This window comes from Hyaena hyaena, unplaced genomic scaffold (genome assembly GCF_003009895.1).
Source record: "Hyaena hyaena isolate Hyena2069 unplaced genomic scaffold, ASM300989v1 scaffold_10, whole genome shotgun sequence".
Lineage (NCBI taxonomy): Eukaryota > Metazoa > Chordata > Mammalia > Carnivora > Hyaenidae > Hyaena > Hyaena hyaena.
Genome location: NW_024080642.1, coordinates 2,465,944 through 2,482,983, shown reverse-complemented (window position 1 = coordinate 2,482,983; position 17,040 = coordinate 2,465,944). Strand labels below are relative to the sequence as shown.

Here is a 17,040-nt window from a genome sequence, read left to right as displayed (position 1 = left end):
GTGTGTCTGTTTTTATTACCAGGAGGTTTTGGGTATGGTAACCAGTCATTTTAGAATTAAACTGGCATTTTTTGTGATAAAGCTTTTTTTTTTTTTTTTAAAGCCCCTATGTCTCTTAAAATTCTGTTTCTTTACAGGTTATTGGAAGGATGTGCAAAATAATTGACAAGACGTGCTTGTCTCCAACTCCCACCTTAGAACAACATCTCATGTGGGACGATATCGCCATCCTAGCACGCTACATGCTGATGCTGTCCTTCAACAATTCCCTTGATGTGGCCGCTCATCTCCCCTACCTCTTCCACGTCGTCACTTTCTTAGTAGCCACGGGGCCACTCTCCCTCAGAGCTTCCACGCACGGACTGGTCATTAATATCATTCACTCCCTGTGTACTTGCTCACAGCTGCATTTTAGTGGTGAGTTCCCAGAAAGTACTTGGTGTGTTGTGATTCCCCTCTCCACTCTAAATACATAGCCTGGTTGGCATAAAGTATCTTACTCATTATTATGTTAATTTCATTCCATTTCACACTCTAGCCAGGACTGTGTGTGTATGTTTGTCCGGTCGAATCTGGTAGCTATCCCAGAAGCTCCTCAGCCCAGTTGATGGGGTGGCAGTGCTAGCCGGCATGTGTAGAGAAGTGGAGCTAAAGCAGTGGGCATCGGGATCATGTGTCTAGATGCTGTAGGGAGCACAGTTATGTAATTTTGATCCGATACTCAACTTCTCTAAATTCCGAGTGAAATTTGGCACTTGAGAAAGTTAGCATCGTTAAAGTCTTCACTTGTTCGTTTTCTCTTTTACAGAAGAGACCAAGCAAGTTTTGAGACTCAGCTTGACAGAGTTCTCCTTACCCAAGTTTTACTTGCTGTTTGGCATTAGCAAAGTCAAGTCGGCCGCCGTCATCGCCTTCCGCTCGAGTTACCGGGACAGGTCGTTCTCTCCCGGCTCCTATGAGAGGGAGACATTTGCTTTGACCTCCTTGGAAACAGTCACAGAAGCTTTGTTGGAGATCATGGAGGTACATTAGGCAAAACGATAAGAAACTAAGGTTATGTTTTTAATCCACTAGGACTGTAAAGAAGAAATACTAGTTTGTTCTGCTATTTTATGCTTACTGCTTAAATAAAAACACTCCCATGGACGGTGTTTATTGGTAATATAGATATATGTATCCCTTATTTAATGACAGTGTAATAAGCATTATTTAATGATTAGTACACATTTATGTGCATAAGTCTATTTAGAGTATCCTTTTTTTAAGGCATGCATGAGAGATATTCCAACTTGCAAGTGGCTGGACCAGTGGACAGAACTAGCTCAGAGGTATGTCCCAAATAAATTTAAGTTGTATAACTTACGGGTATTGTTGAAAAGGTCAGCATTACTGCATAATCGACATTTTAACTGATTATTTAGTATGTACACACACAAAGGTTTTAATAGGCTTTTTGGGTCTTTTCATTGCAGATTCGCATTCCAATATAATCCGTCCCTGCAACCTCGAGCTCTTGTTGTCTTTGGCTGTATTAGCAAGCGTGTGTCTCACGGGCAGATAAAGCAGATTATCCGTATTCTTAGCAAGGTACATGTCTCTCCCTCCTCCAAATGTTTGTGTTTCTCAAGTTGGGAAGTGTGGCTTGCACTTTACTCAGGAGCATCTAAATTTGAAGATGATAAAATGCCTTGCCTGTTGCTTGGTTTTTTGTGTTTTGTTTTTTAAATTTTTTTAATGTTTATTTATTTATTTTGAGAGAGAGAGAGAGAGTGGGAGGGGCAGAGAGAGAGAAGCCCAAGCAGGCTTCACGCCGTCAGCGTAGAGCCCAACACGGGTCTTGAACCTGTGAACCATGAGATCATGCCCTGAGCTGAAATCAAGAGTCAGATGCTTGACTGACTGAGCCACCCAGGTGCTCCTGCATGTTGCTTGTTAAACCTTTAAACAGTGGATTTGGTTATTTTCTTCACTGCAATTCTTTGAAGTGAAGAAACCTTTTCTGAAGAAGATACCTTAAGAGAAAATATGTATTGTCTCTTTTGCTAATCTGCTTAGTATTTTTATCAGTTTTCAAAGCATTTAACTATATGGTAGAAATCGCCTTCTGTAAAATTACATAATTTGTAATAACATAATATTGCACAACATATTGTATTGGAATATAATATAGAAATATTTAGAAATGAAAACCCAAATGATCTAGCTACCAAGAATACCGCAGCATTGGAAATCATTCTCGCACTTATTAACCAAGGAATTATTCCTGAACTGATTCTGAGATTCAGTTTAGGAGTTCATGTTTTATTTCAATGAAAGTAAAATTTAAAATTCTGTTTCCCTAAAAGGCACTTGAGAGTTGCTTAAAAGGACCTGATACTTACAACAGTCAAGTTCTGATAGAAGCCACAGTAATAGCGCTAACCAAATTACAGCCACTCCTCAATAAGGTAATTACTGCACAGAACCAGCCCCTTCAGCTTGGGCATTGGTGTTAAATGGTGTTTTATTTTGTGTCAAAGAGTTCAGAAAATAAGTTGGGCTGAGAAGAAGTTACAAAGAAGAGGCGATAGTTAAAGCAGAGCTTCCTGTCTTTAAATTTAGTTGTTTGCAGAATTTACACTAGAGGAAGTAAGGATGCAGAGGATGTTCTCACGTGCTTGTAAGTTTTCATCTCATCGGTGCCTAAAGGAAGACAGGTGTAGACTCTGAACTCTTTTGTCTGAAAAGTGCTTTGAGCACCTGCTATGTGCCAAGTACCATTTTAGATGCTAGAGATGTGGGACCCGAACAAAACCAATACCAATTCCCGGCCCTCATGGAGCTACATCCTGGGGCGGGTGTGGGAGTTGGGGGAGTGAGGAGATAATAAAAGAAGTAAGATAGTAGGTCACGGTCATTACCAGGGAGAAATGTAAAGCTGGGTGAAGTGTACCTTATCATCAAAGAAGTTTGGAGGCTAAAGAAATCAAAGGATCCGACCACCAATTGAGGACGGGCTGAGCTTATCCCAGCTTCGTGACCTGGAGCAGGCCGCTTCACGTATCTGGACATCCTATTTCCACATCGATAAAATGAATAAACTAGATTAGGTGATGGCGGAGCGTTATTTCCCAGTCCTAAGGTGGTGTGCCTGTATGAACTGAGTACAGAGATATGTCAGATTTGAGGGAGGTTACACAGAAGCAATACCCATGTTCTCCTCTCATTAGTCGTACGTTCTACAGACGTATCATCTAATCCTAAAGTATACAAAATGGCTCTCTCATCCTCATCTTCTAAGTTAAAACGAGGCTCAGAAGGGCTAAGTGACTTGCCCAAGGTCACATACCTAGTAAGACAGAACCATGATTCTCTTCCAAGGCTGCCTCACCCTAAAGGGTGTATTTTCCCACATGCCACACTGCTAGATAAGGGCTCCCCGAAATCAGGATCTTTGATTCAAAACAGCAGGAGGTACGGGCGACAAGAAAATTAAAAGGGTAGAATCTACACTAAAGTTAAAGAGACAGCAGGAGTTAGTGTAGAGAAGGGGAAAAAGCCTTGTTCGGCCAACCATGCAGCAGAAGGGTCATACCAGCGTGCTGGGACGACGAAGGATGGTGGGCAGAACATTCTAGTATGGAGAAACTGCAGGAGAGTGGAGGGAGGGAGGATTGTAAAGTTTGGATAGAACTAATCTAACATTCAAGATTCTCCAGAAAGGAGTTTGGAAATGTGCCTGTACATTCGCGAGCAGATAAGTAATACGACAAAAGGCAGGCTTAGAAGGGCTCTTCTGGGCGCGGTGGGCACTGCCGATTGGAGCAGGGCGAGACCAGAGGCGGAAAAGAATCCACATTTCCAGTGGAGAAGGTTGGCGAAGGACAGAGTCATTGGCCATAGCAGATACTGAAGAGACTACTTTGCAAGGATTAACGAGGGTTGGCCACCAGAGTTTGGAATCAAAGAACAGGGAGAAACGAAAGGAGGGGTTCAGCTTCCCAGGCCGGGCAGCCACGTCTCTAGCTGCCCACGTGCGGGAGAAGCGGGCTCACCCGTACCTGTCCCTCCCCGCAAGGACAAAGCGTGCGTACTTTGGGCGTGAATGTGCCTTGTTTTATACTGCAATGTGTTTTGATCGAGACCGTTCTGGAGTTCATCTCACTAATCTGGGACGCGTGGCCTTTGCCAGGACTCCCCTCTGCACAAAGCCCTCTTCTGGGTGGCGGTGGCCGTGCTCCAGCTCGACGAGGTGAGCTTGTACTCAGCAGGCTCCGCACTCCTGGAGCAGAACCTGCACACCTTAGACAGTCTGCGCATATTCAACGACAAGGTAGGCAGGCCTGCGTCGGGCGCCCCTAGCGTACGCACACCGAGAATGCCTCTCTTCTTTATTGTTGTCTTTTTAAAATCAGAAGAGGTTCAGAACTTCCATATGAATTTCTTTAATGCAATTTACTGTGAGTATAGTCTCTTTACAGCTCATAAAAAACTGAACTTCTCTATGTAAAACTAGCAGAAAACAGTACTCACCCAATACTGGTAAACAGAATAGGGATGAAAAATACTGAGTAGTGGGACGCCTGGGTGGCTCGGTCCGTTGAGCATCTGACTTCGGCTCAGGTCATGACTGGTTCATGGGTTCCAGCCCCTGGCAGTGCAGAGCCTGCTTGGGATTCTCCCTCCCTCTCTCTGCCCCTCCTTGGCTCATGAGCACACACACCCTCTCTCCCCTCCTCTCTATAAATAAAGAAACTTAAAAACTATACATATATATATTGAGGGTCCCCTGGGTGGCTCAGTCAGTTAAGCTTCTGACTCTTGAGTTCAGCTCAGGGGCTCAGGTCATGATCTCACAGTTGGTGGGTTTGAGCCCGCGTAGGGCTCTGTGCTGACCACGCTGAGCCTGCTTGGGATTCTCTCTCTCTCTCTCTCTCTCTCTCTCTCTCTCTCTCTCTCTGCCCCTCCCCTACACTCACTCACTCTCTCTTTCTCTCAAAAATAGATAAATATTTTTCAAAAATCTATTGAGTAGGGGCACCTGGGTGGCTCAGTTGGTTGAGCATCTGACTTCAGCTCAGGTCATGATCTCAGAGTTCATGGGTTCAAGCCCCTGCATCAGGCTCTCTGCTGTCAACGCAGAACCTGCTTCAGATCCTCTGCCTCCCTAGCTCTCTGCCCCACCCCCACTTGCAGTATCTCTCTCAAAAATAAACATTTAAAAAAATTGAGTAGTAATAGCAGCTGCCATGCTAGGCTGTGTGCCATGCTGTCCTACGCACTGTACTACATACTACAGTCATTATTTGTGATTTCATGGCCCAGTGGTTAGCATTCTCTCTCTCCCATTTCACATATGAAGCCGTAACCTAAAAATAAGCTTATTTTTTATTGAATAATGGCACTTAACGAAAAAATAGGGTGGAGAGTCTAAAGGACACTTTTGGGTACTTAATTACACTAGTTTTTTGTTTTGCCTATTGCCACTGTAAAACATACCATTAGCGCCCTTCTTAATGTTTGTCAACCTTGACGGTGGTTGGAGTTTGGCTCACAGAGTATAGAGGAAGGGATAGAACAGTGTGAAATGATGTGCCTTTTGTCTTCGGAGAAAAATGGGAAGGAAGAGAGGAGTTGTTGTTGTTAAGATAAGTACATGTTTATAAGCAGAGGTTTACTTGAAGTAGCTTGAACAAAGCTGTGAGTAGGAAAAAACCGGAGAACGGGAGCAGGGTTTTAAGGGTGAAGATACTGTGTCAGCAGTCGGCCAGGTGTGGTGTAGACTCGGAACGGCTACCTTGAAGTTTATCCCTCAAACCTCCATTTCACAAAATACAAAAGAAAACAGAAGCGAAAGGACTTGTCCGTGTTGGCACCTCTGCAGGACCAGGGCCCCCCTTCCGGAACCCCCACTGCTCTTTCTGGGCCTGTCTTCAGGCGGTGGAGGCCAGAGAGACGCCATCTGTTGGCTGTTTGTATGGATATAAACATATTTGTAAATGAAATGTTCCCCTAGGCATATCTGTCTCGGTATTTTCATCGCCGGAGCACTCCATTAGCCCGAGCTAATATTGACTTCGGTGTCCCCAGGATACTAGGAATCGGAGTTAATAAAGCTTAGTAAACGTTGCCGGCAGGTAGGATGAATAAGGTCGGAGGGTCTGTTGTATAACACGGTGACTACAGTTGGGAACACTGTATTGTGTAATTGACATTTGCTAAGAGTAGAACTGAAAGTTCTACATTTAATGATTTAATGTTCTCCCCAAAAGCAGGGCTGTAAATATGTGACATGATGGATGTGTTCATTAACTTGATGGGGTAAATCCTGTCACGGTGTAAACGTGTATCAAATCAGCATGTTGTACGCTTTAAATATCTTAGAATTTTGCCAGTTATACCTCAATAAAGCTGGAAAAAATAAATTGTACGTATAGAAGGTTAATAGGTAATCGTACTTTATATAGTATTCTGCAACTTCCTTTTTTTTTTAACACAAAGTGAACATCTTTCTAAGCATACACACATACACGCATTCACGTATACATGTTTCTGTGTGTGTGCGTAATTCTTTCACATGCCTGCAGAATACTTTACAGTATGTGCATGAGCCACCATTTTTCAGCCGTTTGCCCATTAGTGAACAATCGATTTGTTTCTGTCTTTTCTTCTTTCCTGTTATAAACAGTGCTACTCTAAACATCTCTCTACATTTGTTTTAAATACTCCTGTTTCTCTTTCTTTGAAATAGAAATCTAGATAACCTGAGCATGACCCAAAATACCTTCAGTTGTTGGCTTTTAAAAATCTCTGTTCAGGAAAGGGAAGGAAAATTAGGATAAAAACAGAGAGGGAGGCAAACTATAGGGACTCTTCAATACAGAGAAAACAAACCAACAGTTGCCGGAGAGGTGTGGTGCGGAGGATGGGCTAAGTGGGCGATGGGCATGAAGGAGGGCACTTGCTGGGATGAGCACTGGGTGTTAGATGTATTTGATGAATCCCTAACTTCTACTCCTGAAACTATTATTACAGTATATGTTAAGTAACTTGGATTTAAATAAAATTAAAAATCAAAAAGCGAACAAAAAAAAAAAAATCTCTGTTCATGATGGCGCTTTAATTTTTATTTATTTTTCGGTTTTTGGGGGTTTTTTTAAGTTTATTTTTTTGGGAAAGAGAGTGCACAAGCAGGGGAGGGGCAGAGTGAGAGGGGGACATAACACATGAAGTGGGCTCCGCGTTGACAGCAGAAATCCTGATGTGGGGCTCGAACTCACAAAGCATGAGATCATGACCCAAGCTGGAGTCAGAAGCTTCAGTGACGGAGCTACTCAGGTGCCCCTCCCTAGGCTTTTTTTTTTTTTTTTTTTTTTTAATACAAATTCTGGAGCTTTACCCAGTGACCTTAAACCCTAATTATGTTGGGCAAGTTGCATAGCATTTTTAAGTTTTCAGCTTCCTTGCTTTTCCCCCCACTCGAATGTAAAATCCACCAAGGTGACTAGTTTTTGTTCAGTTCATTCATTTATTTACAGAGCCTAGAACCATGCCTGGCACATCAAAAACACATAATAAGTACTTGATAAGTAAAAGAATGAGTGAATAAATCTGTACAATGGAGCTAATATTGACTGCATTGGATGGCTTTAAGGCTCCGGTGCAATAATCCATCTAACGTTGTTGTATACTGCAGTCACTCAGTAAATTAGAACTCTTTTTGTTGTCTTTTGAGTTTTCAGTCATAGTATACAAAACACTATACCTGCTACAATTCAAAAGATGGTCTTATTTAAAACAACAATAATTCTAGTTTTTAAAAAGTCATCACAATGTAAATTGATAACCATTTGTTTTGCCTCATAAATCCAAGCTATTTCATCTTCTGTCATCTTATTATTTATATATGCTTGATCGGCCCACCCTAACTTATTTGTAGCATCTAAAACGTTCTGCGGTTTTCTGTAGTCATCGGAAAATAGTTTCTCTCAACTCGAAAGGATTACTCATGTTGTCATAGCAATTGAACACAATCAAAAACCAATTAAGTGGTACTTTAAGGAAAGATCCTGTGTGAACTCCATCAACCGTCTTCTGGTTATCCTTAATAGAGTCCGGAGGAAGTATTTATGGCCATCCGGAATCCTCTGGAATGGCACTGCAAGCAGATGGACCATTTTGTTGGACTCAACTTCAACTCTAACTTTAACTTCGCGCTGGTTGGACACCTCTTAAAAGGTAGAGGCCTTGGGTCAGAAGAGTTTTATGAAATGATATCAAGAAGCCTGAAGTAACTAAAATAATTCATAATTTTAGTAAATTGAAATAATTTGGCTCAAATGTCTTACTTTAACTGCAAATATATCTGTCTTCCTGAGCTATGTTTTATTCAGTGTTTATTTTAATATAAGAGCCTAATGTCCACATCGAATATCATATTTCCCTTAAAAACCAAAAGAGTTGATTCTTACAATAATCCTAAGTACCGGACTTCCTACTAGCTGTTATTATTAGTCAGCACTAAGTATCTTTTTGGTTCTTGGAAATAAGACAGACTGCAAATCAGTAAGTGTTACTTGTAACTTAGGTTAGAAAATGATATTAGAAAATGATACGTTAGAGGTTTGATCACAGACTTTCCTCCACTTGTTTCTAACATATTGTTGATTAGTTGCATTGTTACATATGTACCACAGAATCTCACCTCTCTGGTACCCCACACTCCCCTCACCCCACTTTCTGTATTGCTTACAGCAGTGGTCTCAGCTGCTTGCAGCCCCGGCCCGATCCCTGCCTGTCCTGGCTGTTCTCCCCACTGCTGACTTCAGTGTGGGTTAGCTTTGGTTTATTAACAGGGGACAGCCGTGGCCAGAGACGGTGCTGTTAAGGAACGGCATGTGAGGGGGGGTCAGAGGCAAGAGCAGGGTAGGGTGAGGCTTGGGATGAGGAACTCGCATGAACCAGTGGTCCTAAGCAGCCCTTAGGACCCAATTAGAGTTTTGTGTCAATTTAAATGATTCTCAGGATGGAGGGATCATGGAGATTCCCCCAGTTTTCACCTGACATATGTACATACACCCACTACTGCGAATGTAAACATTTGATTTCATCACCTCATGAAACTTCTGCAAAAATATGAATAGTTTTAATCACTAAGGCAAATAGGGATTGCCCGAGAGACATTACACTGACTCCAGGAATTCAAAAGAAGGGCTGCACTAGGCTGGCTAAGCGCTCGCCCGCTCTGTATTTCTAGAAATGTGCCAGGGGTTTTCCGCGTATACACCCCCTACTGTAAAACGGAGTAGCATTACTGTTTAAAAGGTGTCCAAAGATCAAGCTTACTCTGTGCTCAACCCTGTTCTTTGGGTTCTGAGAGCATACACGTCCTACATCACCAGGGTTTTTTTCTTTAAGAATAAAAAAAAGAATTTTGAGCACAAGAACCCTATTTTCAAAAGATCTTAAGATGATCTCCAATACATAGATTTTTTTTTTTTTTTAAGTCCCTGCATGGCTTTAGGGAACGGGATATCTGAAACCACATCCACCTTTCCTAATTTTCCTCTCCCTGAGGTACCTTCGAGTTCCAGGAAACAGTATTCTCTTCTACCAAAAAGAGTTGGTACTTAATCTTTTATGTAATTAAGCACTCACACCTGTACGTTTATCTTCCCAAACAGCCGTTCTCAGAAGGCAGGACTTTTCCCTTCTTTGTCAAGTTGCTAGCCAGCAGGTGAGAGCTCCAGGAATCATCGTGGAAAGAATGGATTAACTTCCTGTTCACTTTGATTTCTTGCAGGCTACAGGCATCCTTCGCCTGCCATCGTTGCAAGAACGGTCAGAATTCTGCACACACTACTGACTCTGGTTAACAAACACAGAAACTGTGACAAGTTTGAGGTGAACACACAGAGCGTGGCTTACTTAGCAGGTAAAAGCACAAAACGGACAGAATCACTCTTAGCGAATCCGTATCTAAGAACACCTGTCAGTCCTTCATCCAGCTGGTTGCTTGGCGGGATAAAGAGCTCATAGTCCATAAGCACCAGTCCTGCGGTGGTGGTTAAAATTTTGCAAGTTTTGCCACAACATTTTTCCTTGTGAAAGAACTTGCGCCACAGTCCGAAATGCACTCCCTTGGTCATCTTTGGTTCAAGACACCGCGTGGTTCCCTATTTTCTGTCATAACATCTGAAGGCCTCAGCCTGGCACCCTTGGGCCCTCCAGCCGTTCTCCTGACCTCGTCTTTCCCTAAGTTCCGTAAGTCCCAGTTTTTATCACCTCCGCAGATGGATGGATGGGCTGTTGTAAGCTCCTCTCCTGGAATTGCCTTTCTGCCTCTTAATAGGCGTTCCTGACGCCATTTGTTTTAGCCAGATGTCTGCCCATCCCCCATCCCATTAAACCTTCCTCCTTGCTCTTACCCAGTTTGTGCTTCTCCACTCGACAACGCTTAGCGCTCCCGTATAATGCAGTTCTCGAATGTAGTTGTTCAGTGGAAAGTGTGGATTCCCAGTTTAGGAGACTGCATTTTGTGGCAGCTTTTCTGTTGGAATCATTTGCCCTTGGGCTAATCATCTAATATCTCAGTACTTTGCCTGATCTGAAAAATAGACCTTATACCACCTTTCCTGCCTACTTTCTGTGTTTGTGGAGATCAAATGTACATTAAAGCACTTGACAAATACTAAGGTACTTATTAAATCTCAGTATATTTCATATTTACATAGTCTTTCAAAACTGACCATAAACTTCCAAGGTAAGAAAGTCTGTCCTAAGTGGTTTATATCCTTTTTTTTTTTTCATGTTTATTTATTTTTGAGAGAGAGAGAGAGAGCGAGAGCAGGGGAGGGTCAGAGAGAGAGAGAGGGACACAGAATCCGATGCAGGCTCCAGGCTCTGAGCTATCAGCACAGAGCCTGATGCAGGGCTCAAACTCAGGAACGGTGAGATCAGACCTGAGCTGAAGTCAAACACTTAACCAACTGAGCCACCCAGGCGCCCCAAAGTGATTTATATCCTTAAACTTCATACTTTCTCTGCATGTCTGACAGCTGCTAACCTCTTTAGGAGGTTGTAAGAAATGTATCCTGTTTTAAGTCACACTTGCAATTTGTTAAATTTTCTAATCTGCATTCTTTTTCCTTTAAGCCTTACTCACAGTGTCTGAGGAGGTTCGAAGTCGCTGCAGCCTAAAACATAGAAAGTCTCTTCTTCTTACTGATATTTCAATGGAAAATGTTCCTATGGATACATATCCCATCCACCATGGCGACCCCAACTATAGGTAAGTAGACTTCTTCTCCCATAACTATGTAATTATAATCAGGTTTCAATTTTCCATACGAGTGGAGACAGGCAGCAAGAATAATCAAGAAGGTAATATATAGGGGAATGTAAAGATATCTAGGAAGAGTATATAAATCCAAACTCCTTTTACACACAGTGTTTTATGTGGATTAGTAGTAGGAAAGTTTCTCTTCATGTAACCTAACCGTAATCATGTTAACATTAGTTTGCCTCTGTTAGGCACAGACCAGTTGAGTAAGGAAGAGATGATCTATTGAAATGACTGGCTTGTAAGAGAAGGCCTAGGAAAAAACGAACATGAAATATAAGCAACATCACATTCTTAATGATGGAAGACTAAGCTTTTCAGATTTGTGCAAAGATACGCATGCCACCACATTTGTCGTATTTCCTTCTGCCACTTGAGAATGTTCTATGGTAGGATAATCGCATTATGCCCCCTGTTGTCAGCGCAGTTTGAGGTGATTTAGTTTTCACTATAACAGGGAGAAATGACATGAAACTTTGGAGACTTTCTATATTTTCAATTAAAAGTCATCTTTAAGTTTTAGGTACTGTGTTGAATATAGGAAAGTAATCTTGTATCTGTAGAGCTTCTACCCTTCAATTTATCAGCATCCCGCTTTGATTAAAAAGTCTTCCACGGTTGCCCACTGAGATTTTCACAATGTATGCAGAAGTTTTCCAGCCATGCTTGGTTTTTGATAGTCTTATTCTTCAATCCTTTCTATGATTATATATTTCTGAGATATGCCCTTTTTGTTATGAAAAGGAAAAAATGAGGTTGCTGGTGTTCTTTTGCCAAAGTATAGTTGATTTTCTGGGTTTTTAAACCAAGAATACAATTGCCTGTTCAGACTTGATTTCCCCTGATTAAAAGATCAATGGGATACGGTTCTGCCGTGCATCAGTGAGCGCCTACTGTGTATAAGATATCGTGGCAAGAAAGTAGGTACTAAGGAGAAAAGTGCTAATTTTTAAGACAATTTCCCAAATAAATTCAAGAAACAAAGGAAGAAAGAGAATATTTCTTGAACATACACTAAGAGTTTGTACCCGAGAGCCCTTTAAAGTGCAGTTATAAAATGAAGTGAGTGCCATCGTTGGGAAATAGGACAGCCGATCGAGAGGGGCAGGCAGTGGTTGTCTTGGTCACCATGTCCCCTAATTCTTCCCATTTGTTTAAATCTCTCAGGACACTAAAGGAGAACCAGCCGTGGTCGTCTCCCAAAGGTTCTGAAGGCTACCTTGCCGCCACCTATCCTACCGTGGGCCAGACCAGTCCCCGGGCCAGGAAATCCATGAGTTTGGACATGGGGCAGCCTTCTCAGGCCAATACGAAGAAGTTGCTGGGTTAGTTTATCTCACTTACATAGAATTTTTTATACTTGTTTTTTCTGGTCAGATACTTTCACTCTTGGAAAATTACTTGAAGCTGTTCAGAATCATCACAATTTCCCATTTTGATGTAGCAAAGTTTTTGATGCCAATACAAGAGAGTTTGATAGGTCGGTTAAGCCCTATCAGTTAAGACAGAGGAATGAGAGTGGGATCTTGAAACCGCCTGTTCTGGTTCCTGGATGGCGTACTGTGCCTGTCCTGGTTTTGTGCTGCCTCGGCCAGACAGCAGGGAAGCGGGAGAGGGAAAAGCACCAGGCACTCGTGAGAAGTACTGCTTGCTGCGCTCAGACGCAGGGCCTTTAACAGTGTACCTCCCCAAGGGTCTCGCCTGAGAGCAGAACACATCAGTATACGTGCTGTGAAGCCGGATGGTGCCGGTTGCCACCTTTTCTCTAGAAAGACAGTAAAGCAAGGTGGTTTTGATTGCTGCGTGCTTTATTACTCTGTGATTCTTCTTGAGAATGAAGATTGCTCAGTTACATCGGCCTCTGTCAACGAGAGGTACACCTAAAACTCTGTGAGACCCTTCCCTTTACAAAATCTGAACGTAAATAGCGAGAGGGGACACTCACCCCGCCTCACCATAGAGGACACGCAAAGGTGCCCTTACACACCGTGGCCTAAAGTTGTAATTGTTACTAGCAGACCTCAGGATCCGTATTTCAGTGACCAGCACCATGAATGGCCCAATGGGTCTCAGTTATCCGCACAAGCATGTTTTTAAATATCTTTTTTTTTTTAATGTTTTTTGTTTGTTTCTAGGAGAGACAGAGAGAGAGAGAGAGACAGCGTGAGCAGGGGAGGGTCAGAGAGAGAGGGAGTCACAGATTGAAACAGGCTCCAGGCTCTGAGCTGGCAGTCAGCACAGAGCCCGACGCAGGGCTCGAACCCACGAACCACGAGATCATGACCTAAGCGAAAGTCGGACGCTTAACCGACTAAGCCACCCAGGCGCCCCGTGTTTTTAAATATCTTTGGGAATTGGGGAAATGTTTGTGTTCATAAGGAAAACTTTGGTGAACAAACAATGAAGGGTGAAATAAATAACCTGCCAGTGAGTCATGAAAGAAACAGAAACTGTGAAGGTTAATCCTTGTCACTAGTCACATAGGGTTGTACCTTTTGTTTGAGTTTCTTTCTGTTTATACTGTGTCATGAAATAGTCTTCGAGGAGTTTCCTGATAACTCTGTGTTCTGTAATTCTGGATTTTCATGCTAGGGAAGGTATCGGTGAAAAACTAAGTTTAGAGAAAATGGACTGTTGAATTCAGTTAGCCCATGTGCTAGATGAACAAGTTACGGTCTCTACCTTGAACAGCTCATAGTTGGGTGGCCAGACTCACAATCAGCTGATTACAAAAGCATCCCCAAGAGCCACTAAGTAACACTTCTTGCTGAGGGGAAACTGAGGATCTGGGGAAATTGGAAAAGGCTGCAGAGAGGAAGTAACTTTTGGCCCGAGCGTGGAAGATTTACTGTGTGCTTGCCTGACAGATACAGGGTGAGGAAGGCGAGTGTTCAAGAGACGGGGAGTGACGTGAGGAAAGCCAGGTCAGGAAGAGCAGCTCTGGGAGGTAGGGTGAGAGGACGCCGGGATCGAGACTGCCGGAGCCTTTGTGGGCCGTGTTGAGAGATTCAGCCTTTTGTACCCAGTAGGGAAGGAACGTCAGCAAGTTCTGTTTTTAGGCAAGTTTTTCTGACTGCGACATGGAGAAATAGGCAGAGGTGCTTGGCAAGGAGACCCCATAAGGGATTGATAGAGCATCCAAACAGGAGGCGTGTGGGCCTACACTAAGGCAGGAGCCGTGGGAGAATGGAGAAGACAGGAAGGTGTGCAGTGATGTGTGGAGTAGAACAGATGAGACTTAGTGCAAGTCCAGATAATCCACTTTCACTACTTACATTTTTCTTTTTCAGTGTTCGCTTATTTTTGAGACAGAGAGAGGTGGGGAGGTGGAGTAGAGAGAGAGGGAGACACAGGATCTGAGGCAGGCTCCTGGCTCTGAGCCGTCAGCCCAGAGCCTGACGTGGGGCTCGAACTCACAGACTGTGAGATCATGACCGTAGCCGAAGTTGGACGCTTAATCACCTGAGCCACCCAGGCGCCCCTCACTTTCATTACTTTAAATAGGAGAAAGAAAGGTATTTCACGTAGCGCGATACATGATTAGAGAGACTCAAAGCCAGTGGAGACAGTGCTGCTTGGCCATTTTTGAAGCACATCCCAGTATATCTATTATGTAGTACGTTCAGGCATGCAAGTGTTGTTTTCCATGCAAGATAGAAGAACTAGCGTCAAACTTTGATCCTGCCCACATTTGGAAAATTTTCCTGTTCATGACTAGTCCTTGCCACGAGCAGAATTTCTTGAATTGAGAGAAGGCTGTTCAGACATAGTTGATCTTCAGTGCTGAACAGTGCGCACCCCGTACCCCTCGTCAAACGTTGTACTTGTTGGCAGAGCTTGGTTCCCTCCAGTGTGGTGAATGTAATCTCAGTCTAATTTGGACCAGCGAGGTACATCCGGTCCTGAGATGGAAAGCCATGGGGCCAAAGTTCCTTGACAAGATGGAAACCAAAGGAGAGAGGCTCTGCCCCCAGGGATATGTTTGAGCTTTCTTTGCGTCCTTAAGTGAAAACTTAAACACTTGATGTCCAGACATTTTCTTTTTAGTATAAATCCTATTCACAGACACTGTGGTTAATGAACTGCCATATTCTGTAACTTTTGTTTATAGGAACAAGGAAAAGTTTTGATCACTTGATATCAGACACAAAGGCTCCTAAAAGGCAAGAAATGGAATCAGGGATCACAACACCCCCCAAAATGAGGAGAGTAGCAGAAACTGATTATGAAATGGGTGAGAAACAGAGTTAATAATTGATCTAGATCATTGAAAATAAGGCGGGAGAGCCATATTTGCTTTCCAGCCATTTCTTGGAATCTTGAGGATGAAATATAGACGCATTTGCTCTTTCTCAGAAGATAAGCTATATGGTCCTTAAAACGAAAATATTCCTGAAATCTGTATGAAAAGTAATCATGTATGTGATCTACAGCATTGTAAATAGCTAGCCAGAACTTGTGTGTAGGTGAATATTAATTCTGTATGTTGTTTCTGTTGCTGTTTTAAGTACCTGCTAAAAAGCTATTGAATTTTAGAAGTAACATTAAAGTATGTTAGGTGAAGTGGTGTCTAGTGTGAACTTTCGCTCAGTACAGCTGATCATGTTAATCCGTATCTCACTGCAGAGACTCAGAGGATTTCCTCGTCGCAGCAACACCCGCATTTACGTAAAGTCTCGGTGTCTGAATCAAATGTTCTCTTGGATGAAGAAGTACTTACTGATCCGAAGATCCAAGCGCTCCTTCTTACCGTTCTGGTAAAATTTTTGACTTTTTGTGGAGGGTGGGTTTTTTGCCTTCAACATTTTTTTTTTTTTTTTTTTACAAATAGTTTATTGTCAAATTAGTTTCCACATAACACCCAGTGCTCATCCCCCACAAGTGCCCTCCTCCATGCCCATCCCCCCCGCCCCCCCACATCCATCAGTCCTCAGTTTTTGTCAGCATTCAAGAGTCTCTCATGGTTTGCCTCTCTCCCTTTCCCCCACCATTTCCCCCCTTCTTCTCCCCCTTGTTCCTCCGTCAAGTTCCTCCTAATCCTCCTATACGTGCAAACATATGATATTTGTCCTTCTCTGCCTGACTTATTTCGTTCAGCATAACACCCTCAAGGTCCATCCATGTTGCTACACATTTGCCCTCACATTTTTATTGCAGTCTATTCTCAGGAGGCCCTTAAATTTTAAACACGTGAAAGGAAGACTGTCTTCTGCTTCTCACCAGAACAAATAACAGTTCAGCCACTAAATAAAATGTGTTCTTGTTGACTTTTTTGCACTTCGGCAGGCTACGCTGGTAAAATATACCACAGATGAATTTGATCAGCGAATTCTTTATGAATACTTAGCGGAAGCCAGTGTGGTTTTCCCCAAAGTTTTTCCCGTCGTGTAAGTATCTCTTATTTGTGTTTAACTTTTTGTATCTGTCTTGAAGCCACATGCTTTACAAAAGCTCAGGAAAAGTATCATCTGATAATGTTCACTGGTTGGGGGGCGGTGAGGCAGTGTGATAGAGATTTTAGCTTAGAGACCGTGGGATTAGTGGGGGCCAAGACGAGTTTTGGCCTATTAGGAAAAATAATTTTTTTATCTTGTTGATTTTTTTTAAGTGCTTCATCATGATGAGCATTGTTCATTCCCTCACTTAGGAGCAAACCATTCGATGCTCTGTGTACCTGTTTTGGTTTCATTTTTTGGTAGAGCTTTTGTATTTATCCACAG

At 42.7% G+C, this 17,040-nt stretch overlaps 1 protein-coding gene across 3 annotated transcripts in view; it reads left to right on the top strand.

Annotated features, from left to right (window-relative positions):
* Nucleotides 1-17,040, top strand: part of NF1 (neurofibromin 1) — a 263,862-nt gene that overhangs the window by 229,863 nt on the left and 16,959 nt on the right. For 2 of the 3 annotated variants that reach the window (XM_039252830.1, XM_039252820.1), the window contains 13 exons: nucleotides 138-417; nucleotides 809-1,023; nucleotides 1,267-1,328; nucleotides 1,473-1,587; nucleotides 2,346-2,447; nucleotides 4,172-4,312; nucleotides 8,091-8,217; nucleotides 9,782-9,913; nucleotides 11,134-11,269; nucleotides 12,488-12,645; nucleotides 15,432-15,554; nucleotides 15,947-16,077; nucleotides 16,607-16,707. In XM_039252830.1, the coding sequence (XP_039108761.1) occupies nucleotides 138-417; nucleotides 809-1,023; nucleotides 1,267-1,328; nucleotides 1,473-1,587; nucleotides 2,346-2,447; nucleotides 4,172-4,312; nucleotides 8,091-8,217; nucleotides 9,782-9,913; nucleotides 11,134-11,269; nucleotides 12,488-12,645; nucleotides 15,432-15,554; nucleotides 15,947-16,077; nucleotides 16,607-16,707 (1,823 nt within the window). The remainder of the gene's footprint in view (nucleotides 1-137; nucleotides 418-808; nucleotides 1,024-1,266; nucleotides 1,329-1,472; nucleotides 1,588-2,345; nucleotides 2,448-4,171; nucleotides 4,313-8,090; nucleotides 8,218-9,781; nucleotides 9,914-11,133; nucleotides 11,270-12,487; nucleotides 12,646-15,431; nucleotides 15,555-15,946; nucleotides 16,078-16,606; nucleotides 16,708-17,040) is intronic. The other variant, XM_039252840.1, reaches the window with a different exon arrangement.